The sequence below is a fragment of the Mus caroli genome, unplaced genomic scaffold (assembly GCF_978045245.1).
Source record: "Mus caroli unplaced genomic scaffold, Mus_caroli_1 scaffold_9, whole genome shotgun sequence".
NCBI lineage: Eukaryota > Metazoa > Chordata > Mammalia > Rodentia > Muridae > Mus > Mus caroli.
In genome coordinates, this window is record NW_028227264.1 from 82,662,862 (window position 1) to 82,689,775 (window position 26,914).

General features: G+C 44.7%; 1 protein-coding gene across 4 annotated transcripts in view; it reads right to left on the reverse strand.

Moving 5' to 3' along the window:
* The window catches only part of Slc41a2 (solute carrier family 41 member 2), a 104,074-nt gene that overhangs the window by 16,456 nt on the left and 60,704 nt on the right, over window positions 1-26,914 (reverse strand). For all 4 annotated transcript variants that reach the window (XM_021174397.3, XM_029482529.2, XM_029482530.2 and 1 more), the window contains 2 exons: window positions 8,584-8,715; window positions 7,344-7,492 (listed from right to left, as the gene is read on the reverse strand). In XM_021174397.3, coding sequence (XP_021030056.1) covers window positions 7,344-7,492; window positions 8,584-8,715 — 281 coding nt within the window. The remainder of the gene's footprint in view (window positions 1-7,343; window positions 7,493-8,583; window positions 8,716-26,914) is intronic.

Here is a 26,914-nt window from a genome sequence, read left to right on the forward strand (position 1 = left end):
CACACAGACAGACATGCAGGCAAAACACTAATGAACATAAAATAAAAATAAATCATTAAAGATAGTACAGTGTCTTTGGACTTTCTTTTGGCTGGCCAAAAGCACTGCTAACATTTCAGGCTGAACGGAATTTTCTAAGCTACAGGGAAGCCATCTGGCTGCCTCTGAGACATAGAGACCGACTAGTGAAGCCTTCGAATCCTTCCGTAAAATAGATCTGATCGTTATTTTTTGTTTCACAGCCACTTAATGGTTACTGTTCAGTGTCTCAAACGCTTTTGTCTGGATACTGTCCCAGCAGATGTTTCTACAAATGATTCAACAACAAGGAAAGAAAACAGAGAGGAAAGGCTGTTAGCTAACACTTTCACTGGAAGTCCTTCATATACCACACCAAGGAGAAGCAGCAGGGGTGTGGATAGGGGGATGTCTGCAGGACTCTCTATGGTGAGGACCAAAGGCGGGAAGTGAGACAAACCCTACCACACTCCTAGGAGAAGACTGGCTTGTTCTCAGACACGGGAACAAACAGCTACTAGACTGCTTTCAGCTCCTTTTAGCAACAAACGAAACTACCAACCAATGGAAGTCCTAGTTTCTAAAGTAGCCAGCACGGGAACTAACTCTTTCCAGGAATCACACCCACCATCAAACTTCCATGGATGACATCCAGCCACTTGGCTGATCCCTGAAGCCGAGATTCTCGAATGCTCTAGCTAAGCTGCACAGACCACTCTACCAGCCTGTCACCAATGGAAAAAGCTGTCTTTTTAGCTCCCATACTGAGTGACTGCTCCATCGTCCTTTGACACCCTTGCTTTAGGAGACAAGGCCTCTTTGTAGCCCAGAACTCTTGGGACTCCCTGTGCCTTAGATTCACAAGTACAGCAAAACTGGCGAGCACCCTGTACCCAGCTGCTTTCTGCTTTATAATACCGTGCTTTGGCACAGCTGAGGCGTGTGTGTGTGTGTGTTATGGTATTATGTGCTGTATATGTGACTCTCCTCTAAGTTAAATGTGAAATTCCAGCTACGTTCAGAGTACAGACAGTAAGACCCTAAGCAGAACATCTGGAGAAAGCTCTGGTTTGGCTTCATCTTTACGGGGCCTGACAAGACTGAGAGGGACCCTTCCCCAGTGCCTCCCCAGAGGTCCAGAGTGCTGCTCCTCCATAAGAGGCAGCCATGTGACTTTCTGTGGGAACCCAGGAACACCCCCTAAAGCTCTACTGAGAAACACGAACTGAGAAAAGCACCTGGCTATGAAGATCTTTCCCCTTAGCTACCAGAACAACAGCATCATATCACCAAGACCACACACACCACATACCAACAGGCACAAGACCACAGTACCACATACCAACAGGCACAAGACCACAGTACCACATACCAACAGCCAAAAGACCACACATACCATATACTAACACCCATAAGACCACAGTACCATATACTAATACCCATAAGACCACATGTATCACATACCAACACCCATAAGACCACAGTACCACATACCAACACCCATAAGACCACAGTACCACATACCAACACCCATAAGACCACAGTACCACATACCAACACCCATAAGACCACAGTACCACATACCAACACCCATAAGACCACAGTACCACATACCAACACCCATAAGACCACAGTATTTCAGATAAGCAACTGAAAACTCCTAAAAAGAAATCTCAACAATCCACCTGCTTTCTACCAATCTAGTTTCAAGGTAGATATTGTTACAATTAGAAGGAAAGTTAGAAACTATATACTTCCTCCTGGCATGACATCTCCTTTTTCTTCACAGGACCTCTTCAACCAAAGCTGACAGTCAAAACCAAGAAACAAAAGGAGACCAGTCACATGGAAAGAATAAACACACCAGGTGTGGGGCACACACCTGTAATATCAACAACCAGAATATGCCAGCAAGAGGGTCAAAAGTTTGAGGCCAACCTCAGCTATATATCAAGTTTAAGGACAGCCTGGTCTACATAAGACTATCTCTAAAAAACAACTACTAAGAAAGAGTAAAGAAAGTCTTTCTAATTGAAATCTGATAGATTTAAATCTCAAAGCGTAAGAAGCAATGAGGAACGTGGATGAGACCACGCTAATAAGGCCAATACAACCTGTGGTGTTTTGAATAGGAATGGCCCCATACACTCCTGTGTGAACGCTGGAGTAGGTGTGATCTTGTTGGAGGAAGTGTGTCACTTTGGGGGTGGGCTTTGAGGTCTTATAAACTCAAGTCTGGCCAGTGTGCCTTGCTGCCTGCAGATCAAAATGCAGAACTCTTAGCTTCCTCTACAGCACGATGTCTGCTACACACTGCCATGTTCCCAGCCATGACCATGCACTGAACCTCTAACGCTGCAAGCAGCCCCAATTAAATGTTTTCCTTATAAGAGCTGCTGTGGTCATGGTGTCTCTTCATGGCAATAAAACCCAAGAGAAGACACAGCCCCCTTGGCTGCTTGACTCTTTCCTTTGGAGGGCCATGTTAGAGGATAAACTTTAGGCCCATCGTTTAATAAGAGACGGTGTGTCAGCTACTCAGCTATTACAGCTCCATGCAAGGTGGATGAAGTGTGCACCTTCAGACAGCAAGACTCCCGAGAACTCATAACTTCCCGACAGAAAGCTAATTAACTTGCTTTGTGGGTGGCTGTCCTGAGGTTCCACATGAGGCCACACTGCTGTGGGGCCCTGTGCTTCATTATGTGGAGGACTGAGTCCGAGGAATGCCATGGAGTTTTGGAACGCAGTGGGGAAGCAGTGCTGGTCCCAGTGCCACATGTGGTGGCTTGTCACTCTCGATAGCCACCGATGCTTACTTAAAGGAGGCCTGAGAACTAAGATGTCGCCACGCTCCTAAGGGAGGCGTGAGGGGCATCATCTGCTTGTTTAAAGTGGGTATGGGGCTCATTGAGAACAGTCATTTAGAAAATCAATTTGCCTGGAAATAGAAGATGTTATAATTTGTATGTAAGTATAAATTTCATATCTGAGATGTAGTAATAACAGAAATCAAAGAAACCTGTCTTTTAAATTATGCTACTAAGAATCATATACCTGTTACTAAGACCAATATATTTGCTGATAGTAACTTAGCAGCTACAACATATACTCTTCCATCATTTCTTTAAGAGTATCTAAGTGTTTTTCAAGAATGATAGACAAGAGGTTTGATTGTAGAGTTCAGAAGACTACATTGTTAATAAGAAGGTAAGACTTCCTCTTTTCTAATTGCCTCTTAATCTGTCTCATATCCTGCAGCTAACAGAAGCACAGGGACAGAAACGGTGTCATCAGTTTCTTTTGACAGTACCATTTGGCACCCGACCCGACAAAATCCTGGAATTTTCATTTCCAACTTTACATACAGAGAATCTGTTGTCACTTTACATTAAGGGAAACATTATTTAATATTTATTTCTTAAGTCAGTGTACATGTGAGTTTCCACACGTGAGTACAGTTCCCACAGAGGCCAGAAGAGGGCGTCAGATCCCCAGGAGCTGGAATGATAGGCAGTTGTGAGTCTCTGGATGAGACCAGACTTCAGGTCCTCTGAAGAGCAGCGCCTGCTCTAACCCACTGAACCATCTCTCTAGCTAGAAGAGAAACGTGTTTCTCTGTCTCGGGGCAAAGGTTTATATAATGAGACTTTAATGATAAATTTGCCACGGAATTTTGTTCTAAAGTATTCATAGCATTCTTAATGATCTCATTTTCTTATGAAACAACCAGTGCCTAAAATAATTAAAAGCTGCACTGACAAATGACTTCAAGTCATTGTTTACGGGTTGTGTGAATAAATGCTTCCTTGGAATTCAATGGGGATCAAAGGCTAGAAACGTCCCCTTTCTTCCTCCCGGAGATGTTTTTAGCACCGAAATGTTAAGATGGCCTGCACACATCTATAGTCAGCACAGTGAAAGGGAAAAAGACAAAACAGTAAAACCAAGTTTTGGTTTCATGTTTAGTCGAAGCAAGCAGATTATAAAACCCTAAGACCTCTCACACCTGGCAGCTCTCGGGGGATGACGTCTGCTGTCTCTGTCCTTCCTCAGTCACCTCTTCTAGGGTCTGCCATCCAGACACACACCTCCGTCTCACAGACAGAAGATGCACACTTGGGGTGTAAACACAGGAGAACTAGTGGGAAACGGACCACACAGCACTGCCACGCCTTCTTGCTGCAGAACCCAGGGTCCTAACTCGGCTGGCGGTGTCTTTAAGGCCTCATCTCTCCTGCTCCCTCCCAGACCCCCACCCCACCCCCACCCAAATCTGGATCTACCTGCTTTCCTGGCACAGTTCTGTGCTTGTCTCTGTGAATTAAGTCAGCGATCTAGAATCCTATATTATGCCACTCTCTTGTAAAAAATACCTGAGCATACTTATTAAACATTGTGCTAATATGTTTATTATTAAGCAATCATGAAGATAATAAAATATACTTTAAACACATGAGGCAGGCAGAGGTTTTCATTTGTCTTTCTATACACACTGGCACTTTTGAAATTCACTGCCTCTTAACAAAGAGCACATCTGCCGTACATCGAGAATGCAGTGCACTGGTGTCGGGGTACAGTGTGATGCTTGGCACACAGCAGCTGCACCAAGGCCATTTTGCCGGGGGCTTCTATTGACGTGGCTTCTCCTGCCTGGAATCCTCTCTATCCACCTTCCCTAGCCAGCTTCCTCCAGGGCAAGTCCCTTGAAGGCCAACTGCAAGCACCTCCTCAGGCATCCTTTAATCTGCCTCTGAAGGCACCAGCACTCCTCACTGTAGGGAGTATCCAGTCCATGCGGTTAAACAAGAAGTCAGTCCTGAGAAGCCGGGCAGCTGAAACACTAGGGCTTATGGGACGAGACCCAAGTGAAAAAGGAAAGAATTACTAACACCAAGGAAAATAATACACACACAAAGAAATGCAGGCAGAGCAAGCCTCAGTGAAAACACTAAAGTAGGCTTAATTACATACTGACAATCCTTTTTTTTTTCTTTTTTTTTTGAGACAGGGTTTCTCTGTATAGCCCTGGCTGTCCTGGAACTTGCTCTGTAGACCAGGCTGGACTTGAACTCAGAGATCCACTTGCCTCTGCCTCCAGAAGGCAGGGATCAAAGGTACGTGCCACCACTAACCTTAACTTTAACAATTTTTTTTAAAAGTTGTGGTATAAGTATGTGGGAAATATGGGACCACATTGTAACAGTCCAAAGGGCTTCAATCATTATTTATTTTTTTAGCCAAAGTCAAAATGGAATTAATCATAAACTTAAAGTTTAGGCACATTACTTTAAAATTTACCAATAATGGCAGAAAAAACAGCTAAGGTATTTCAAGATGATTGTCTCTGAGAAATAGATCTAGGGACGTAGAACCTTTTGGTTCTATTTAATATTTAAAATGTGTACATTTCTTATAGCAGCACACTTTTAAATGGTTTGCTGGCATATATTAATTATACATAATAATGGCTTACATTATATTTTCACACACGTACATAATGTATTTTTATATTCATGCAGGCATTCCATTTATTACCCTTTCCAAACTCCTTCTTCTTCCAAACCAAGACCCCTTCTGCTTTCATATTTTGAGTCTCTGTGTGTGTGTATGTGTGTGTGTGTCTGTTTGTGAGACCCAATGAGTTTCATTAGAGATTTGTTTATCAGCACATAGGTAAGGGTTTGCTTACATAAAAGAAAATTTCTAAAGTGTAAAAAGTAAAAGCCTTCTACACAACACAGAGCAATAGTAATCTAAAAGGAAAACAGAGAATGAAACAGAGGCTGTTTAAAAGTAAGTTTGATCGAAGTCTAGTAACTCTACAGGACCCATGAAGAGCCAGGCATAGCAGACACTACTGTAACCCAGTACTCACAGGCAAAGGCCAGCAGGTCACTAGTTTGAGGCCTGTCTGGGTTACTTTTGAGTTTTGAGACCAGCTTGGGTTACATATCAAGAAAGAAAAGAAAATTCACCAAAAATAATATTTAAAGACGTATTCCCCAGAACTGAAGAGCATGAGTTCCTGACTGATAAGAGTCAAACAAGAGACAACTTATACCCATACCAGAGTTCATCAGCATATAATTTAAAAACTGCCAACGAGAGAAAGAGAAGTAAGAGGCACAGCTCTTAAAGCTGCTGGGAAATTAAAGCCCAAGTCACATGCAGTGGAAGAAATAGCCATGTGGGAAAAGTGCCTATCCCATGGGTGTAAGGACCTGAGTTTGCACCTCTGGGACCCTCAGAAAGCCAAGTGCAGAGGGGCACATCTGGATCCCAGCACTTCTGCAGCAGGACGGGAGACAGAGTCCAGAGACTTGCTAGAGGCTCATGGGACAGCTAGTGTGATACAGCACACTGCCTCAAACAGGGTGGAAGGCAAGTCCCGACATTCGAGGTTGTCCTCTGACCTCTCCACATACACACACATGCAGTAACATGCATGCACCTGCACACATTCACAGAGACATGGGTGAACATAAAGGTGAGAAACCAAGTTCTTATAAGAGATTCAGGAGTCAGATGGCACCTTTTCTCACTGGCAACACGAGCAGACAGAAGGCAGCAAGGCAGGCTGCCTTCAGAATTCCAAAAGAAAATTATCAGTCAGCCTATTAATATTGAAGGTGAAGTAAAACACCAGGTACCACCCAAAATGAGCTTCCTGTCCCTGCGAAGAATCTTTTGGAAGAAGGTGTGTGTACCGACTGGTTTTGTGTCAACCTGACACAGGCTGGAGTTATCACAGAGAAAGGAGCTTCAGTTGGGGAAATGCCTTCATGAGATCCAGCTGTGGGGCACTTTCTCAGTTGGTGATCAAGTGGGTAGGGCCCACTGTGGGTGGTGCCATCCCTGGGCTGGCAGTCTTGGGTTTTATAAGAAAGCAAGCTGAGCAAGCCAGGGGAGGCAAGCCAGTAAGGAGCATCCCTCCATGGCCTCTGCATCAGCTCCTGCTTCCTGACCTGCTTGAGTTCCAGTCCTGACTTCCTTTGGTGATGAACAGCAGTGTGGAAGTGTAAGCTGAATAAACCCTTTCCTCCCCAATCTTGCTTCTTGGTCATCATGTTTGTGCAGGAATAGAAACCCTGACTAAGACAGTGTGTCATACCTAACAAGATAACCAAAAAGATGCTGTGAAACCCAGGCAGCCCAAGGGTTCTGTGTACCAGGCTGTACCAGGCAACCCGAGAGTTCTGTGTACCAGGCTGTAGCAGTCTACTTTTGAATCAGTAACTATACTGTGTGCCGTAGATGGCCATCAAGACAGTTTCTCAGCAGTGTGAGGGAGCCCAGGAGATCTTCAGAGGTTTCCATCTTACCTGCAGCACAGCAGCAAACAGGTACACAACAACAAAGACTACAGTCAGAGAGGTGTGGCCACTCTTCATCAGGTGAATTGTGTAGAGGAAGATCAAGTGGCCCGGGATCACGAAGAGCAGGAGAACCTGGGCAGACTTATTGTTTACTCCTGTAACAGGAAAGCAAACAGCATTCAAATTGCATTTGAAGGCTGCAGCGGGGGATGCAGCTCAGGGAAAGGCTGCTTGCCTCTCCAGCACTCACAAGGTTCAAGCCCCAGTGGTGGTAGAAAAATAAAGTGAACCTATAAACTGGACGCTGTAAGCTAAGTTTCCACATCGGAAGACAACCTTGGACCTCAACCAAAGCAGAGGCAGGAGGGCCTTGGAGTTCAAGGCCAGCCCAAGAAAAACAAAACAAAACAAAACAACAAACTGAAGGTTACTTTCTCCTTACTGTAGTTCATACCATCATCATTTCAACTGCCATTTCAACAGTCCTTTACAATTTACTTAATTCATGGAATTTCCCCCATTAGGTGTAATTAAAAAACCAAATAAGAGATGGCTGACTAAAAACGTATTGTGGAGAACATTAGTATCTAAGAAACAGAAGGAAAATGCAAACATTGGAATGTTAATTTTATGTCTCCTTTAACTGTTCCATCACTGATATCACAGGAGGGGCTGGATGCTCAGTGGTAAGAGCACAGACTGCTCTTCCAGAGGACCAGGGTTCAATTCCCATGTGGCAGCTCACAACCTCCTATCACCTCAGTTCCAGGAAGATCTGATGACCTCTTCCAGCCTCTGAGAGTACCAGGCACACAACTGGTACCCAGACACACTTGTAGGTGAACAGCCAGACGTATAAAATAATAATGATTAATACTGTAATGGTTGCCGTATCTGTTCACATGTGTGACATACTGTTCCCTGCCACTGGGTTGTCTCCTAATGTCCTGTTTCAGAGCAAATACCCACATTTTAAAGAGTCAACAGGAGTGATATGGAAGAAAGGACCATCTGTCAAGAGAGGCTTTTGTGTGTGTACATACGGTTCCTTTCTTAGCCAACAAGATATCCCAGAGACAGGAACAAAGTGCAATGACACACATGGACACAGAAGGCCTTTGTTCCCTGACATTCGCTCAGCCCAGCATGCACAAAATATAGATTCGACAAATTTTGCCTGCCCTAGGTCTCAGCGGGCAGCAGTTCCTCACAAAGTACACACAACCCAACAACACACAACACTTACCTGAACCAAAAAATGTTCTAAATGGGTAGGAACAGCCTCTGGGCTCCTCAGGTAGTTCTCCGGGGATGCTATGTAAATGGAGGTAGGTAGAAATCCTGCTAGCCTGAATGGCCACCAAATTGCCGCCGATCCCTAAAACAGTGGGAAAAACAGGCCAGCCTGTTACCTTTCACTTCAACAACTTCCTAAATCCCACCAGGGAAGCCTCTTTCTGCCACGTGCCAGGCCAAGGAAACACGTCTTTCTCTGAAACGGCAGTTTATTTAATGCTGAGAGGGATAACCCATAACATCATTACTGTAAAATCTGATTGGCTGTCTAATGTGAAAGTAGATCGGGATAGGTAATTTTTAAAAAAAATCATTCTTGCAATTAATTCACAAAACTAGGTAACAAGAGATTGACATTTGCCACCTTGATGAGAGGAAAATAAGCTAGATTTATTCACAGTGACCGGCTTGATACCATCTCATCTTGCTGAGGGAGGTGAATTAGGAGTGGAATGAAATTACTCAGGTCAGAACCAGTTTCAGCTTAGAAATGGCCTCTCCCTGCCTCAGGGGCAGAAGAGTTAATGCCTAGGTAAGGAATGAATTCCAAGGGGAGAGAGGGCATTTGGAGTCTTTCTCCTCTTGCAGTCAGTGAGGGAGAGACAACGGCCACAAAAGCAAAGGAGAAGAAGGCAAATGCCACTTCCAAGTTCTACACAGCACACAGGCCAGCAAGACACAGCACATGGGCCAGCACACCCATCGGAGAGGCTGACTGCCAGATACAGGGCATGTTTACTAGATAGTGAGAGACCTTCCAAGCTCCTGGGATACCATCTTAACCACCTAAAGACCCAGCGCCACACAAATCCCCTCACATAAAGCCAAGCCACCTGAGAGGTGGGGGAAATGCTCTGTCTGCAAGGACAGAGCAGTTGCCACAGGATGAAGGAATATCTGCCAATGGGGGAAGAGGAAAGAGAAGAACCACTTCGAATACCCTACCCTGTTTCTCAGGACCAGATCCAGGGACTGTGGAGATAAAGTAAGGTAAGAGAAGCCTAGCGCACATCACGTAGGGGGAAAGCGTCAGCATGTGGTCACAGGAAGAAGAACAAGACCACCAGGAGCCATGTCACACCGCCCACACTCGGTCACATCAAGAGCCCACTGCTGGAGAGATGTGTAGCAGGAATACTGAAGGAACCACCGTCCACGGACTGCCCCAACCTCTCCACTAACAAAAGGAAAGATATGTTCATTGCTAGACACAAATAATATTTATCTGAGTCTCCAGTGGTCTTTTATATACAAAGTCAAACATTTAATGAAACTTTACAAGTCAGGGGATAAAAGGCAGCAAAGGAAACAGCCACTGTAGCACTAATACATTAGCAAAACCAGACCCAGAGATGCTTCGGGTGTTCAAATAATAATTGTTATTATTACCATTGTCATTTGGGATTTGAGACAGGGGCTCTTGTACTTCAGGTTGACCTTGAGCTTGCTATGACCTTGAACTCCTGATCTAACCCACTCCCAAGTGCTAGGATTACAGGTATAGGCTACCATGCCCAGGTAAAGAAATGATTTGACGATGATAGGGAAAGTATATAACACACAATAAAATATGGGGCAGAGATTAGCTAAACTATGTATATATATATATATATATATATATATATATATATATATACACACACACACACACACACACACACACACACACACACACACTAGATACACATAATGTTGAAGGAGCAGTTTCAGTATCCCAGGAAAGTGGTACAGTTAAGAACAGTACTAAAGATACCTTGACACACTTTACAAAGTATCCACGGGCCACTCACAAACACAAACTACAGGCTACAGGACAAGTCTTCGTGAGTTTGGAATGACTGAAACATGTCAAAGTTGTTCTCTGGACACACCAGGAAAACGGACACCTGGGACTCCCCTACCAAATACTGTGAAAGTAAACACTGTGCTTCCAAATAACTTACAGGTCAGAGAAGAGATCAGTCAATGTAACAAAAATGTAACACCCTGAACTGCATGCTTGGGAGGCGCAGACAGCAGCGCACTGCAATCCGAGGCACGCCTTCCACTGACACACAGGCAAAGTCTGCATATGGACGATGCCAAGCTCACAGCCTTAAAACCTCAAAAGGCTGCGCAAGACAAGAGGAAAGAAGGGATGGTAGGCAGAAGAGCACAAGTCAACACAAGAGAAAAGACAGCAAAGATATCAACCAGAGGCCTTTGGCCAAGTGAACAAAAGGGAGGAGAGTCAGGTAACACCCTGAATGAGACAGGACAGGCACAGGGTCTGTAGGGAGCACAGGAAGGGGAGGGAGGGGAGGGAGGGAGAGGGAAAGGGACTGTTGTAAGTCTGAAGCCACCTCGGCATACACCTTGAGTTCTATGCTAACCTTACTTATTTGCTACAGACTAAGGCTGTCTCAGAAATGAACAAGGGAAAGAGGGAAGAGGAGGCTCTGAGAGCGAGAGCACAGTGTCCCTGCAGGGGACCCACTTGGGCTTACAACCTTTATAACTCCAGCTCCAGGGGGAATGCGTGCCTGTGGACAAACTGCCTCTCCATGTACATAACTATATATTTTTTAAAAAGCAGCCCAATATTAAAAATGAAGAATTAAACAGAATTCACCACCATTCCAGTAAACACATACAAAAGAGGGGGGGAAAAGATATTATAGGAATATCATGAAATAACTTCCATTCCAAAAAATTAGCAAATCAAATTCAGCAAAATACTCAATGTGTGATAGATAGGTCACAACCAAATTGGGCTTATCCAAGGGAATGAAAGACCAATTTAACAGCTGGAAGTAAATTAACATAATTCATTAACAAGTAAATGGACGGGGAAAAGTAACATGATTATAAGAACATGTGACGGGGAAACCTGACACAATTCAACAGTCATGATTAAAAGCTCTTAGCAAGGCAAAAAGCTCTAAAGGATATCCACGCAAGTTGGACAGGACGGGGCATAGCAGATGGCTCCTCGGTAAGCCGTCTGAGTCAGCCAGATAGTAATGTATAAAACAACCAAGAAATCTGGTCCTGACACTCATCCCAAACACAAAACCCAATTCCAGGTAAATTAAAAACATAATCCAAAAGGCAAAAATTGCTAAGTTGTAGAAAGACGGCTAGTGTTACGAATCAGCTTGACGGGATCGAGGATTGTGGGTAAATGGAGAAAGACCGTTTCTGGGTGTGAATGGGTCGGTCCGTCTCGATGAGATGAGCATGTGAGTTGGAAGACTGAGGGAGAAGAACTGTCCTCAGTGAGCAGTCCATCCATCGTCTGGCCCCTGGAGAGAGGAAAAGGACCAGGGGTTCTGAGGCTGGGACTGCGGCTCACGGTAGGGGCCTCTTGAAAGGCTTCTTAGCCTCCATAACTGCATGGCCAATTTGACTATCAATTAACGTTCTTTCTCTCTCTCTTTCTCTCTCTCTCTCTCCCTCCCTCCCTCCTCCTCCCTCTCTCTCTCCTCACCCCGTTCCACTTTCATTCTTTGGAGAATCCTGACTAATACATGTGGAAAGAATTCTTTTTGAACAAAACTGTAAAACATAAAGGGAAAGTTTATAAACTTTAAACCTTTGGCTGACTAGAAAACGCTTTAGTCAAAGAGGGAAAGCAAGCAACAGAGTGGAGAAAATCTGCAACCCCGAGTAACTGTCCACAGAAAAAGGCCAAGGGTTTAGAAGATTAATTAGCTCACCAAAGAAGCTCATCCAGGAGCTGGAGACGGGGGACAGTGGGTAAGAGAGTTTGCCACACAAACTTGAGGACCAGCATCCGTGTAAACCCTGGGCCTATGCCTATAACCCACATTCTGTCAGAACTCAGTGGTAGAAGTTCATGGGGCTTGTAGCCACTCATAAAGTCCAGGCTCAGTGATAGACCCCATCTCAAGGGAAAAAGGTAGACAGTGGAAGAGCAGAATGCCTGACATCCTGCGGAGGTCTCTGCACACACAGATGGACATCATCACATGGATGTAGACGTATACTTTCACACGCATGGGAGAAGTTAACTGAAATCACTAGTAAACAGGAGACAATCCCACTGTGCACTGAAGAAATACAACACATGCAAAAGTAGTACTCACACCTACCAGGACACGCAGGAAAACGAATTCTGGGCACTACACTGTTGATAATAACGTGGAGCTCAACACACACACACACACACACAGAGTCTAAATTGTTAGAATCCCTATGGGAAACACTTTAGAACTATGTAATGAAGGTGATGTGTACGCCCTATAGTCCAGCAATTTCATTCTTCCCTGCTTAAAAAGATGGGTGGGGACAGCTTATGTATAACAGTTAGAAAAAGGAGCTCAGAAAAAAACCATATGAAATAGAAAGAACTGGAAAGCTTTTCTTTTTAAAAGTGCTTTTTGAAGCACTTTTATACAGATGTGCAAATAAGCCTGAGTGTGCACATAAGCCTGAGTGTGCGCATAAACCTGAGTGTGCAATAAGCCTGAGTGTGCAAATAAGCCCAGGTGTGTGCATTTGCACATGTGTGTGGAGATGCCCACTGAGGTCAAGGGAACATCACCAGAGTCCCTGCAACTGGAGTTACAGGCAGGTGTGAGCTGCCAGTGGGTTCCAGGAACGGTGGGACCTGAACTCGGGTCCTCTGGAGGAGCAGCAAATGCTCTCAACACCTGAGCCATCTCTCTAGGCCTGGAAATCTTTTTTAATGCAAAAGAGTGCTTTTCACTTTAAGCAGGAGCTGAGTGCAGGGTGCAGTCTGGAGACTAGGGTGGGAGGATTACCTGAGCCCCTTACCAACCTGAGCAGCATAGGCCAGACACATAACCAATAAATGAAACGAGAAAGGCTGTTCACACTAATGGGATTACATTGGATGCTGTACTATATGCTGCAATGTTTCAGTTAAATGTACTTGTCTTCTTAAATATTTATCATATTGTCATTAGATATTGCAATTATAAACATTAAAAATGGATTTTCCTAGCTTCGGAAAGGCAACATACACATTATTTGTATTCATCTCTCCACAGCATGGCACATCTTTCCACTCAGTCAGTACCTCACCCACAGATCAGCGTGCACACACGCACGTGCACAGGTGCACACACACACAGACACATGCACAGGCACACACATAGGCACACGCACAGCACAGCTCTCCCTGGCTACTACACCACTGTGCGGAGAGGGCCTAGGAAGGTAACTTTCTTTTTCAGGTCTTTTTCAGGTTCATCTGACTGGCATTCCCACAGCACTGTCTCTCTGTGTTTGGCTTCTTTCTGTCAACATAATCACATCTCTTCCATGTTACACAAGTGGCCAGACTTCATTCTCTTTTATCTCTGAACAGTATCCCTCTGTTTGTTTAGAATACATTTCCTTTATCCATTCATCTAGTGACATATTAGATTGCTTCCATCCCTTAGCTATTGTGAACAGTGCTTCAGTAAACAGGGAAGTGTAAATGTCTCTGACACATTAATTTTATTTCCTTTGGCTATGTACCCAGCAGTGGGGTTGACGTATTGTGCAGTCATGTTAACTCTCTGCCTCAGTGACTATGTAGCCGGATACAAGGGTTCCTTTCTTCCCATTGCTTTACTGGTATTTTCCTTTTGTCTCTTGGAGAACAGCCACTCTTACCAGAATGGCATCCTGGATCACTGTGGCTTTGACTTGTATATCCCTGGTTGGTGCTGAGGACCATTAGTACATCTTTTGAGAACAGTCTATTTAGTGCCAGTGCTAGGATTAGAAGGATAACATGAATTCATCAGGACTCCACCTGAATCGGATGGATAGTCACACACTGTTTAATGATGGGGGCACACTCTGCTCAACTCACTGTTAACATTTCTTCTTACATAACAGACTGAATAAGAGTAAGCCTGCTGTACAAACTAGTACTGTCATCATATAGGAAGTCATTGCCCACAATGTCATTCTGCTGTACATGGCTACCAGAGAGGGAGATTTTCAGATACAAATGGTAAAAAGCATTCAAGAGGATGTCTGGACCAGGCACTAGGAACCAGCAGATTTGATGAAGTCTCCACTGTAGATGTGTCTCTATGGTGGTCTGAGTGGGCATGGCTCCCATGGGATCAGTGTTTAAATGTGTGGTTCCCAGTTGGTGGAACTGTTTGGGAAGGATTAGGAGGTGTGGTCTCTGGTTAGAGGAGGTGTGGCCTCTGGTTAGAGGAGGTGTGTTACTGGGGGGTGGACTTGAGGTTTTCAAAATCCCCTGCCATTCCATGCCACGATGGAAAGTGTCTCTTTCTCTGTCTTTCTGACATGCACTCTGCCTCCTGCAAACCAACCTGTAAGCTCTCAGCCACTGCTCCATCACCATGCTTGACCGCTTATCCCCATGCTCCCTGAAGGAGACTCACCCTCTGAAACTGAAAGCAAGCCCCCAATTATGTGCTTTCGTTTATGATTTGCCTTGGTCATGGTGCTTTTTCATGGAAGTATAAAAGTAACTAAGACATGCACACACTATGAATCCCAGTGATCTAGACCAGAGACCCCAGCCCAGTGAGCCTCCAGCCCAGGGAGAGTCCTGACCAGTATACCTCCTGACCAGTGAGGGTCCTGACCAGTATACTTCATGGACCAGTGAGAGTCCTGACTAGTGAGGGGCCTGACGAGTGAGGGTACTGACCTGTGAGAGTCCTGACCAGTGAGCCTACAGTCCAGTGAGAGTCCTGACCTGTGAGAGTCCTGACCAATGAGAGTCCTGACCAGTGAGCCTACAGTCCAGTGAGCCTACAGTCCAGCAAGAGTCCTGACCTGTGAGAGTCCTAACCTGTAAGAGTCCTGACCAGTGAGCCTCCAGCCCAGTGAGAGTCCTGACCAGTGATCCTCCAGTCCAGTGAGCCTACAGTCCAGTGAGGGCCCTGATCAGTGAGCCTCCAGCCCAGTGAGCCTACAGTCCAGTGAGGGTCCTGACCAGTGAGCCTCCAGCCCAGTGAAAGTCCTGCCCAGTGAAAGTCCTGACCAGTGAGCCTCCAGTCCAGTGAACCCAGTCTAGTAAGACTCTATACCAGTGAGAGTCCTGACCAGTAAGACTCCACACCAGTGAGACTCACTCCAGACCAGTGAGACAGCCTCACTTTCTCTAACAGAGCTTTGGAGCTGTTGCTGGAAGATGGATTCTTTTCTGCACAACTTAGGAGATGGCTTAGAGGAACCAGCAACATGTAACTTAGCATGGATAACTCAGTATTAAGAGCTTCTGAGGCTTAGCAGTGGGCCTGGGAATATATACAATTACATTCAAAGCGACAAGTTTGGACACCTTTGATCTAAGAGCTCAGGAGACAGAGGCAGGTGGCTCTCTGTGAGTTCCAGGCCAGCCAGGGTTACAAATAATAATATGCTGTCTCAAAGAATAAAAATAAATACAAGCTCAGTGACTGCATATCTGGTGAAATGTTGATGTTCGGACACATCCCAATGAAGTTAACTTACTATGGAAGTAAGAATTTAATTACTTTAATCACAGAAAAGATACGAATAGAAAATAACCACCCAAAAAAAGCATGAACTTGCCATTTTCCAACAGAGGAGATAATTTGTTGCTGTTATTGTTAGTGGACTAAATCTAAAACGATTTGGTTATATTTTTAAAGGCAAAAACTAAATTTAGCATCACGATTTCATTGTCATGTGTCATGAACAAGCAACAAATGTCACTAAGAGCAAATGCGGGTGTGGCAGTGCACACCTGTAGTCACAGCACAGGTGGGGAGTCTAAGCAGGAGAACTGAGATCAGCTACATAATTAGGTCCTGTCTCAGACTCAAACAATAAACACGATGATTTCAAACGGAGCTCAGAGGAGCTGGAGAGGTGGCTCTGTGGCTACAGGCTTGTCCTGTCCTTGCAGGGGTCCCGAGATCAGTTCCTAGCACTACGTCAGACTCCATGAGACCTGACAGCTCTGGTTTCTGTGGGCATCTACACTTACATGACAATACTACCCCATACTCATATAAACAACATCATTTTTTTAAAAGGGTAATAAAGATAACCACTTAGAATCAGAGAGACAGTTCAGCTCACAAAACCTGACAACCTCAAGTTTGGTCCCCAGACCCCACTGTGAAAAGGTAAGAACCAATGCCAAAAGCTGTCATCAGCCCTACCCCACCCACACATCACCAGCAATACTAACCAGGGGCTGCCTTCACCACCCCCTCCTCCCATACCACCAACAACACTGAATGTTGGGGAATGACCCTGTGCACTGTGTATTCAGATGCTGACTTCTGTACCCTGACATATGGCTGCAGTCCAGATGCTGGCATTGTCAAGCATCTCTTGCTTCAGTGTTACAGAGTCTCTGGTGGGGACCAGGAGAGAGGATTCACCAGAGGGAGTCCCTGTGAGAGACAGTCACCAAGGGAGGAGGGTGGAGCAGGAGCAGCCAGGGCAGGACTGAGGTGGCAGCTAACAGGGCACATGGCAGGGTAGTTAGCAGCACTGTTGGGTTAGAACAGATGAGAACCTTGCCCAGCTCTCATGCAAGACAGTGTTTAATAAAGAGACCAGGTCTCTGTGTTGTTATTTGAGAACAAAGGATGCTAACAAAAAAGCCTGGTACTTCTACAATTAAATTTAAAGATAAAGTAATTGGAGAGAACCAACTCCTAAGGCTGTCTTCTGGCAGAGAGAGTGGGAGGGAGAGGGAGAGGGAGAGGGAGAGGGAGAGGGAGAGGGAGAGGGAGAGGGAGAGGGAGAGGGAGAGGGAGAGGGAGAGGGAGAGGGAGAGGGAGAGGGAGAGGGAGAGGGAGAGGGAGAGGGAGAGGGAGAGGGAGAGGGAGAGGGAGAATATGAATAACAACAATATTAAACGTAAACAAATAAATTAATTCACTTTATGTTAAGAAATTTTTAAAAAACTACACCCTACAATATTCTGGACACATCTAATGGAAACAAATGTCTTTAAAATTATGTTTAAAAGTCACCCAGCCGGCAGAGTCACTGAGGCACATGCACACAGAGAGCTCTGTTCCTGCAGCTCCAGCTCCGGCACAAGGGCTAAACCCTGCCCCAGCCACTCAGCCCGCCTTCAGCACAGGCACCTCTCAGACACTTTCTTTTCTAATGTGAATGTACGGATGGACAATCCTTGTAAGGATGTTGAAATAATTAAACAATGTATGTTAACTGCCAACAGCATCAACAAGCAATTTACAGAGAGTCTGTCCCTAACTCAATGTTTCCTATTGTAAGCCCTTCACTTAGCATGATTGTCAAATTCGTCAGGCAGTCAGAAGCTAGCAAGGAGCTTGTCTTAGTCAGGGTTTCTATTCCCGCACAAACATCATGACCAAGAAGCATTTGGGGAGGAAAGGGTTTATTCAGCTTACACTTCCATACTGCTGTTCATCACCAAAGGAAGTCAGGACTGGAACTCAAACAGGTCAGAAAGCAGGAGCTGATGCAGAGGCCATGGAGGGATGTTCTTTACTGGCTTGCTTCCCCTGGCTTGCTCAGCCTGCTCTCTTATAGAACCCAAGACTGCCAGCCCAGTGATGGTCCCACCCACAAGGGGCCCTCCTTCCTTGATCACTAATTGAGAAAATGCCTTACAGCTGGGTCTCATGGAGGCCTTTCCTCAACTGAAGCTCCTTTCTCTGTGATAACCCCAGCCTGTGTCCAGTTGACACTCAAAACCAGCCAGTACAGAGCTGTTCTGCTTTTCCATTTATTTGGAGTCAGCTGAGAGGAAAGAGCCATAATTAAGAAAATGCCTCCATAAAATTGGGGTGCAGGCTTGCCTATAGAGCATTTTCTTAATCAGTGAGGTGGGGGAGCCACTCATTGTGGGTGGTGTCATCCTTGGACAGGGTACTCCTGGGCTCTATAAGGTATCAGGTTGACCAAGCCAGGGGAAGCAAGCCAGTAAGCAGCACGCCTCTATGGCCTCTGCATCAGCTCCCGCCTCCAGGTTCCTGCCCTGTGTGAGCTTGATCTTTTTCAGTAACAGAAACCTGGAAGTGTGCACTGAAACAAATCATTTCCTCCCCAAGTTTCTTGGTACTGTGGTGTTTCATCACAGCAATAGAAATGCTAAGACAGGTACAGTCTTACTGTGTACTCCTGGCTGACCTGGAAGTGTTTCAACCAGGCTGGCCTCAAACTCACACAGATCCACCTGCATCTGCCTTCTGAGTGCTGGGACTAACAGTGTGCACCACCACGCTCAGTCTGGTATCCTTACCAACTTAAAATAACTTCTGCTTCTTTGTTGAGTTTCTTCTGTGTGTGTGTGTGCGTGTGTGTGTGTGTATACTCGTGCCATAACATACATGTGGAAGCCACAGAGGAACCCCAGGTGTATGATAGAGGTCTCTTCCTCATCACTGTCTTGTCACTGTGTACTCTAGGCTAGGGGGCTACAAGCTTCTAGAAACCCTCTTATCTACACATCATAAGTGAACTTATGGTACTCAGCTTTAACCTGGGTTTGGTGGCAAGTCAAATTCAGGTCTTCAGTGTGACGCCCTCTGAGTCATTGCCCCAGCCCCTGCATACTGGCTTTTCTATTAGACGCTTATGACAACTATGTTCTTAAGTCTGGATTTTCCACTCAGAGCTCACTTCTGAAAGCAATCGATGAGATCAGAGAACCCACAGCTGGCATGGACTGTACACCTGCCACAGGACAACACAGGAACACCCACAACTAACACCAACTGTACATGTGCTCACAATACAGCACAAGGCCAGTAACTCACCATGCTGGTAGTGAATTAACGCATCCCAGCCACCGAGAGAAACAGAGCATTTGTCCTAAAGAACTGAAGCACTGTCACAGAGATTTGGGGGACACAGAGAGGAAGATGGGACCTTGTAATCATCCATGGACATTCATGGCTCACAGCCTCTCCAAATGCAGAAGAATCCAACGGTAAGAAAGCAAACTACTGCAGATAACTTTTCAACACCAGCCACAGGAATGCACACACCTCTGCTCGTTTCTTGTCTTCTTCCCTCTGGGGACTTGGAGAGCAATGCTCCATCTGGTGTCTCATTAGACATGGGACGCTTCAGTGCACATAGAGGCAGCATGTGCCGTAAGGCTTGAGCCGACCTACTATAGCTGCGATTTCATGGAGATTGAACTATTAATGGTCACTTGTAGCTCCCTCTGAAAGGCACAGATGCCTTGGTAGAACCCTACAGAAGCAGCATTTATCGCTTCTGTGCTACCATCTGCTAGGGACTAGGGACTAGCACACAGGATAAGTCATCTCAAAGCTTTCCTCAGTCAACTTAAGAAATACACCAGGGCTACTCTTCCAGACGAAGTGAAAACCATGTAAAGAAATAGTGTAACCAGCGAGTGACTGACTAGTAAGTGCCAGCCTTCCATGGTCTTGTTAGGATCACTGACAAGTAATTTTTAATTACTGCAAAAATTATTACCTTAGAGCAGCTTTCTTTGATGTCAGTATGCTTGCTTGATACTGTTTTATACACTGTCACTTTTAAAACTTGTTATTAATACAGCTTTTGAATTATTTAAATTCTACAGATACTAACTGCATGATTAAAGGTAGCAGGAAGCATCTAAAGATAGTCTCCTATAAATTAAAAACATCAGAAGAGACAGCCTGTCACTATTACAAGACTCCTCGGTATCCACAGGTCCTAATTTTAAGTACATTATGCTGGAATAAGCTCATTAATTGTGTAAATACCTGATGCTAAGAAGAAATTAGCAGCAAGTTCATCTAGGGAGTCCTTTAGAACTCTGTTGCTGCCAGGCAGTGGTGGCGCACACCTTTAATCCCAGCACTCGGGAGGCAGAGGGCAGGCAGATTTCTGTGAATTCCAGGCCAGCCTGGTCTACAGAGTGAGTTCCAGGACAGCCATGGCTACACAGAGAAACCCTGCCCTGCCTCCCCAATCTATAAAAAAAGTCTTTTTCCTCATGGTTGTCTGAAGACAAGATGGAGCCGCAGCGCTACTGGAATCACCCATGGCAGTTTGGCCAGTGTTCTCGCTCTTGCCGTGTCTGCTCTAAGTCTGATGTAAAGATACAGTCTGACCTGGACTTGTGGGCTCAACACATGCCATCAAAGGCTTCATTAAGTTGGACTAAGTGACCTTGAGTGGTTTATTCAACAGTGTCTACCCAGTGAAACTGATCGTGCTGTCTTTGTACATGAAGAAAAAGTGTAACGACCTTAAAAAAAAAGAAAACAAAAAACCATGTATAAGCAAACATAGACCATAAAGCATCACACCTGGGGCCCTGCTGTATTTACAAGGAGTGTCCCCTCTCCCCAGCAGTGCCCTGTGGTCCTCCCTCCCACCCCTCCTCCCATATCACAGGTGATCCTCCCTCCCACCCCTCCTCCAATATCACAGGTGGTCCTCCCTCCCACCCTCTCCCCAGCAGTGCCCTGTGGTCCTCCCTCCCACCCCCTCCTCCCATATCACATGTGGTCCTCCTTCCTACCCCCTCCTCCAATATCACAGGTGGTCCTCCCTCCCACCCCCTCCTCCCCTATCACAGGTGGTCCTCCCTCCCACCCCCTCCTCCCCTATCACAGGTGGTCCTCCCTCCCACCCCCTCCTCCCCTATCACAGGTGGTCCTCCCTCCTACCCCTCCTCCCATATCACAGGTGGTCCTCCCTCCCACCCTCTCCTCCCCTACCACAACTGCCTTAGAGTCTTCCATACTTCTGCATTTTTTGTGGGTTTCTCAAATTGTGTGTTCCAAAACAACACACTGCTTAGTTTTCCTGCTTATAGGGTTTATATACAGGACATCACACCGTACATGGCGTTCCCAGGTCTCAGCACACTCTCCTTCACTTTCACTATTAAAGATACTCCACTAAGAGACTCCCCCTTCCCTTACTTCCCCTGCTACTAACCGGACCTTACTCTTTTTTTTTTTTTTTTTTTTGGTTTTTTCGAGACAGGGTTTCTCTGTATCGCCCTGGCTGTCCTGGAACTCACTTTGTAGACAAGGCTGGCCTCGAACTCAGAAATCCGCCTGCCTCTGCCTCCCGAGTGTTGGGATTAAAGGCATGCGCCACCACACCTGGCCCGAGCCTTACTCTTACATCCCCAAACACATGGTGCTCTCTTTCCTCTAAGGATGGACACCCAAGCCAACTCTTTCTTCATTCCTAATATTTATTTGTTTACTTTGGGGGGGGGGGTAGATGTCAGGGGACAGCTCACAGGTGTCCATTCTCTCCATCCACTACGTGGGTTCTAGGTACTAACCCCAATTGTCTGCCTTGGTGACAAACCCCTCTCCTCTGAGCCCATGTCACAGGTCTCAACTTTCTTCTGCCTACAAAGAATCCACTTCTGATCTTTAACTCTCACTTAATATCTAAAGATGCCTTGGCTAAATATTCCTTTCTAAAGAGTCTGGGAAGCCGAACACACAGAAGAGATGAGAGATTGATATTAAGTCAGTTTCTCTCGTTATAGCCAGGAGAAATTATTAAGGAAAGAATTAATGTTCCCAACATTGCTGAAAGTTTTATATAAGCAGAAAGAGCCATTTTTCTTCCTATTTTTGCCTCCTTAAATATACCTTAACAGTTTCCTCTAAAGTCTGTGAAGTTGTTTTATGTTCTAAGTTGTATTATTTAACATGATAATTTCCTCTGATTCAGTGACATGTAGTTTGCAGCAAAATGAAATTTACTCCTTAACTCATACATTTATTCATACAACAATTGCCCAACCTTCACACTGTGGGCATTATTCAGAGTCATAGCAAACAGAAGCTATCATTCAAAATAAACACACGCTGCAGTACAATTGCTAAAAGCGTAGCAGGGAAGCACAGAAAAGAGAGCAGACAACTCCGTAAACACATGCCTTGGGGACGAGTGCCACGTGACACTCGCTCCCTGGGCACACGGAGAAGAGTGAGAACACATGCAGCACTGTGATGTCAGGCAGGGACGCTCCTGACCAGGAAAGCAGGAGCCACTCAACAAGGCGAGACCTTAATGTGTGGGGAGGGATGTGAGACTGGGCCCAGAGAGTTAGGCTAACTAACCCAGGCTAACTCCACAGGAAGAGAAAGGGAAGTCTCTCTTTGAGCAAGGGCATAATCTGGTTTGCTAGAAATGTAAGTTTTATCACCACCACCACCATCATATTGTTTGTGTGAATCAGGTGCCCATTCACGTCAGAGGACAACTTGCAGGAGCCAGTTCTCTCCCTCTACCATGCGAATCCTGGGGGATGTAACTCCGTCTTGGTGGCAAGTGCCTTAACCACACTGAGCCAGCTCACCAGCCCAAAAGAGAATTTTTATAGCAAAGAATGACAGAATAGGGCTGGTGAGATGGCTCAGTGGGTAAGAGCACTGACTGCTCTTCCGAAGGTCCTGAGTTCAAATCCCAGCAACCACATGGTGGCTCACAACCATCTGTACAGCTACAGTGTACTCATATACATAAAATAAACAAATTTCATGCCATCTACTCCTCTTGGAAATATTTGCTTATTTTTTTTTCTAGAACTTTCAGGTGCCCTGTTAAGCTGCTAGTGTATGCTCTCTCCAGTTTCTTTTTGGAGGCGCTCAGAGCTATGAGTTTTCCTCTTAGCACTGCTTTCATTGTGTCCCATAAGTTTGGGTATATTGTGCCTTCATTTTCATTAAATTCTAAAATGTTTTTTTATTTCTTTCTTTATTTCTTCCTTGACCAAGTTATCATTTAGTAAGGCATTGTTCTGCTTCCATGTGTATGTGGACTTTCTATTGTTTTTGTTGCTATTGAAGATCAGCCTTAGTCCATGGTGATCTGATAGGATGCATGGGATTATTTCAATCTTCTTGTATCTGTTGAGGCCTGTTTTGTGACCAATTATATGGTCAATTCTAGAGAAGGTACCATGAGGTGCTGAGAAGAAGGTATATGCTTTGTTTTAGGATAAAATGTTCTGTAGATATCTGTTAAATCCATTTGGTCCATAACTTCTGTTAGTGTCACTGTGTCTCTATTTAGTTTGTGTTTCCATGATCTGTCCATTGATGAGAGTGGGTGTTGAAGTCTCCCACTATTATTGTGTGAGGTGCAATGTGCATTGCACAATTTCTTAATGAGACCACAGTTATCCTAAATTCCCTAAAGACTCAATAAAGAGGACCAATTACCATTATGTGCATAAATGAAAAACTTCTCAATAAAATATTTGCAAACCAAATACAAGAACATATTAGAAAGACCATCAATCATGATTAACTATATTTCATCCCAGAGACACAGGAATGGTTCAACATATATAAATTGATAAATTAATTACCATATAAACAGATTGAAACACAAAAACCACATGATCATCTCATTGGATACATAAAAAGCCCTTAGCAAAATCAAACACCCCTTCATAATAAAAGTACTGAGTATATAAGGATATAATAACATAATATATACAATAATAAATACCTCAACATAATAAATACAATTTACAGCAATCCCATAGCCAACAACAAACTAAATAGAGACAAACTCAAAGCAATTCCACTAAAATCAAGAACAAGACAAGGTTGCCCACTTTCTCCATACCTATTTAGCACAGTACTTGAAGTCTTAGCTAGAGCAGAGAAAAAAATGAATGTGATCAAGAGAATATAAACAGGAAGGGGAAAATTATTGCTCTGCAAAAACTCAACTCCAGATGAATCAAACACCTCAATGTAAAGCCAAATATACTGAATTTGATCAAAGAGAACCTGGGGAATTGCCTTGAACACACTGACACAGGGAAAGACTTTCTGAGCAGGACACCAATAGCACAGGCACGAAGACCAACAACTAAAAAAATAAGACCTCATGAAACTGAACAGTGTCTGTACGGCAAAGTCACCATCACCAGGACAAGACTACAGAATAGGAAAATGATTTTTTACCAATTAACATTCAATAGAGGGCAGATATCTGAAATATGTAAAGAACTCAAGAAAAAGACAGACATCAAGAAACAGCACAATTCAAATGGGGCACAGATATTCTCAGATATACAGCATACACTGTGTTCTCAAATGTCTGAGAAACACTTAAATGTTCAGCATTCTTAGTCATCAGGGGAATGTAAATAAAAATTACTTTGAGATCTCTTTTAACACTAGTCACAATGACCAAGATCAATAAAGCAAGTAGCAGCTCACACTGGTGGGGATATGACATAAGGGGGACACTGCTGCATGCTGGTGGGGCTGCAAACGCGTACAGCTACTGTGGAAGTCTGTCTGCCGGTTTCCCAGGAAGTGGGAATAGATCTATTAGTGCTAAATCACTCGGGCATATACCCAATGGACCCTTCATCCTACTACTGAGACATTTGCTCAGCCATGGTCATTGCTGATCCATACATAATAACCAGAAATTAGAAACAGGCTAGATGTCTGTCAATGGATGAATACATAGAGAAATGCAATACACTTACACAATGAAAGATTACGCAGCTTTTTAAATAACTGAAATCACTAAATTATCAGATAAATGGGTGGAGCTAGCAAAAAAAATCATCTGAGTGAGGTAATCGAGCCCGAAAGACAAATGACACTTATATATGGTAGCAGGCTACCATCCATATAACCAGAGTTTAGATATACAGTAGGATACTAATAGGGATGGCTGTATTGCCCTATGAGGGGGCTGTAGAATATATAATTATGAGGGGAGAGACTGGAATGGGAGGATAAATGGGAAGGTGGATAGAGAAGGGGATAACAGAGGAATACAGAGAGGGAAAGGTAAAACTAAAGGCCATTTGAGGGGTCATACGGAACCCTAATACAGTACACACACACACACACACACACACACACTCACAAGAAGGTGATCTAAATGGAATCGTCAAATAACAGGTGAGCAGGAGCCCCAACTTAACATGTCTTGTCACCAAATGAAGTCTCCAGTTCAGGGAATGGTTTTACCTAATTGAGTTGCTGGCCAAAGGGGCTCCATGGAAACCCCAACGACCCAGGTTTCTCTCCACAAACTGTTGCTAAAGTCCTATTGCTGAAGAAAACCCATATACAACTCACTGAAAAAAGTCAACGTCTTCCTAGAGTCTTTGCACCTACTAACTACTGTCCACAGTACTGGAAGGCACTGTGCATACCAGAAGAGAAAGGTGAACACCTACCCAGCTGCAGTCCCCTCAGTCTACAATGGTGACCTGCCTGTAAGATATGGTGTGCAATAGTAGCACAGAGCTTGTGGGAGCAACCACTCAATGTCTGATTGAATCTAAGGCCCAGTCCATGAGATGGAGCCCTTTCCCAACACTGCTCAGGCTGCTAAGAACCTGAGGCTAGATAGGCCAGAGGACCAAAGGGGAAACCAAATGCTCCTGTCCTGCTAAAGGAACATCACAATAAAAGTGCCTCCTAGTGACATGCTACTATACTCATAGGTCACTATCTTGCTCATCCATCATCAGAGAAGTTTCCTCCCCCAATAAATGGGAATAAACAGAGACCCATAGCTGGACAATGTGCAGAGAGAGACCTTGGGACACTCAAGTCTTAAACGGAATGTCTGTTCCAATCCCTCCCTCAGGGTTCAGGGAACTCTGCAGCAGAAAAGGCAGAGAGTGTAAGAGCTAGAGTGGATGAAAGAAACAAGACTTTCTGCACACAGTAGGACTGATGTACAAAGGAAATCACAGAGTCGGTGGTAAAACACACAGGGGCCTGCATGGGTCTGGGCCTGATGGGGTACGCCAGCGCTGGGAATGGGGGGTGCAGGGGGCGGGGAACAAGCCCACATCCCTAACTCAGAAGCTAGCTCCAATTGAGCTAATTTTTCTAAAATTGGTTTTCGCCAATGGAGACTCACTGGGTCTATAAACCAATCCTAAAGCCAATCCCCATGCCCAGCAGTAGATGGCCAGCATAACACAACTCAGCAGCATTTTGGGAGGTTCTTTATCTCATAATGTTCTATCTGCCTGCCTGCCTGCCTGCCTGCCTGCCTGCCTGCCTGCCTGCCTGCCTGTCTGTTTTGTAACCGAGTATACATTATGGATTCTGGTTTTGTTGTGTTTTATGGGATTCTTGTTTGTGATGGGTGTGTCTCTGAGTCAATGTGTTTCTTGAGCATTTTCTTGAGTTCCTTTTTTTCTCTTTACTTTGTCCTATCCTGGTTTCTGTGTTTTTAACCCAGTTTAATCTTTTTTATTTTTAGATGCTTGTTTGTATCTTAATGAGAGAGAGAGAAAGAATGTGTAATTTGGGTGGGTGGCAAAGTAGGAAAGATCTGGGAAGAGTTAGGGGAGGGGAACC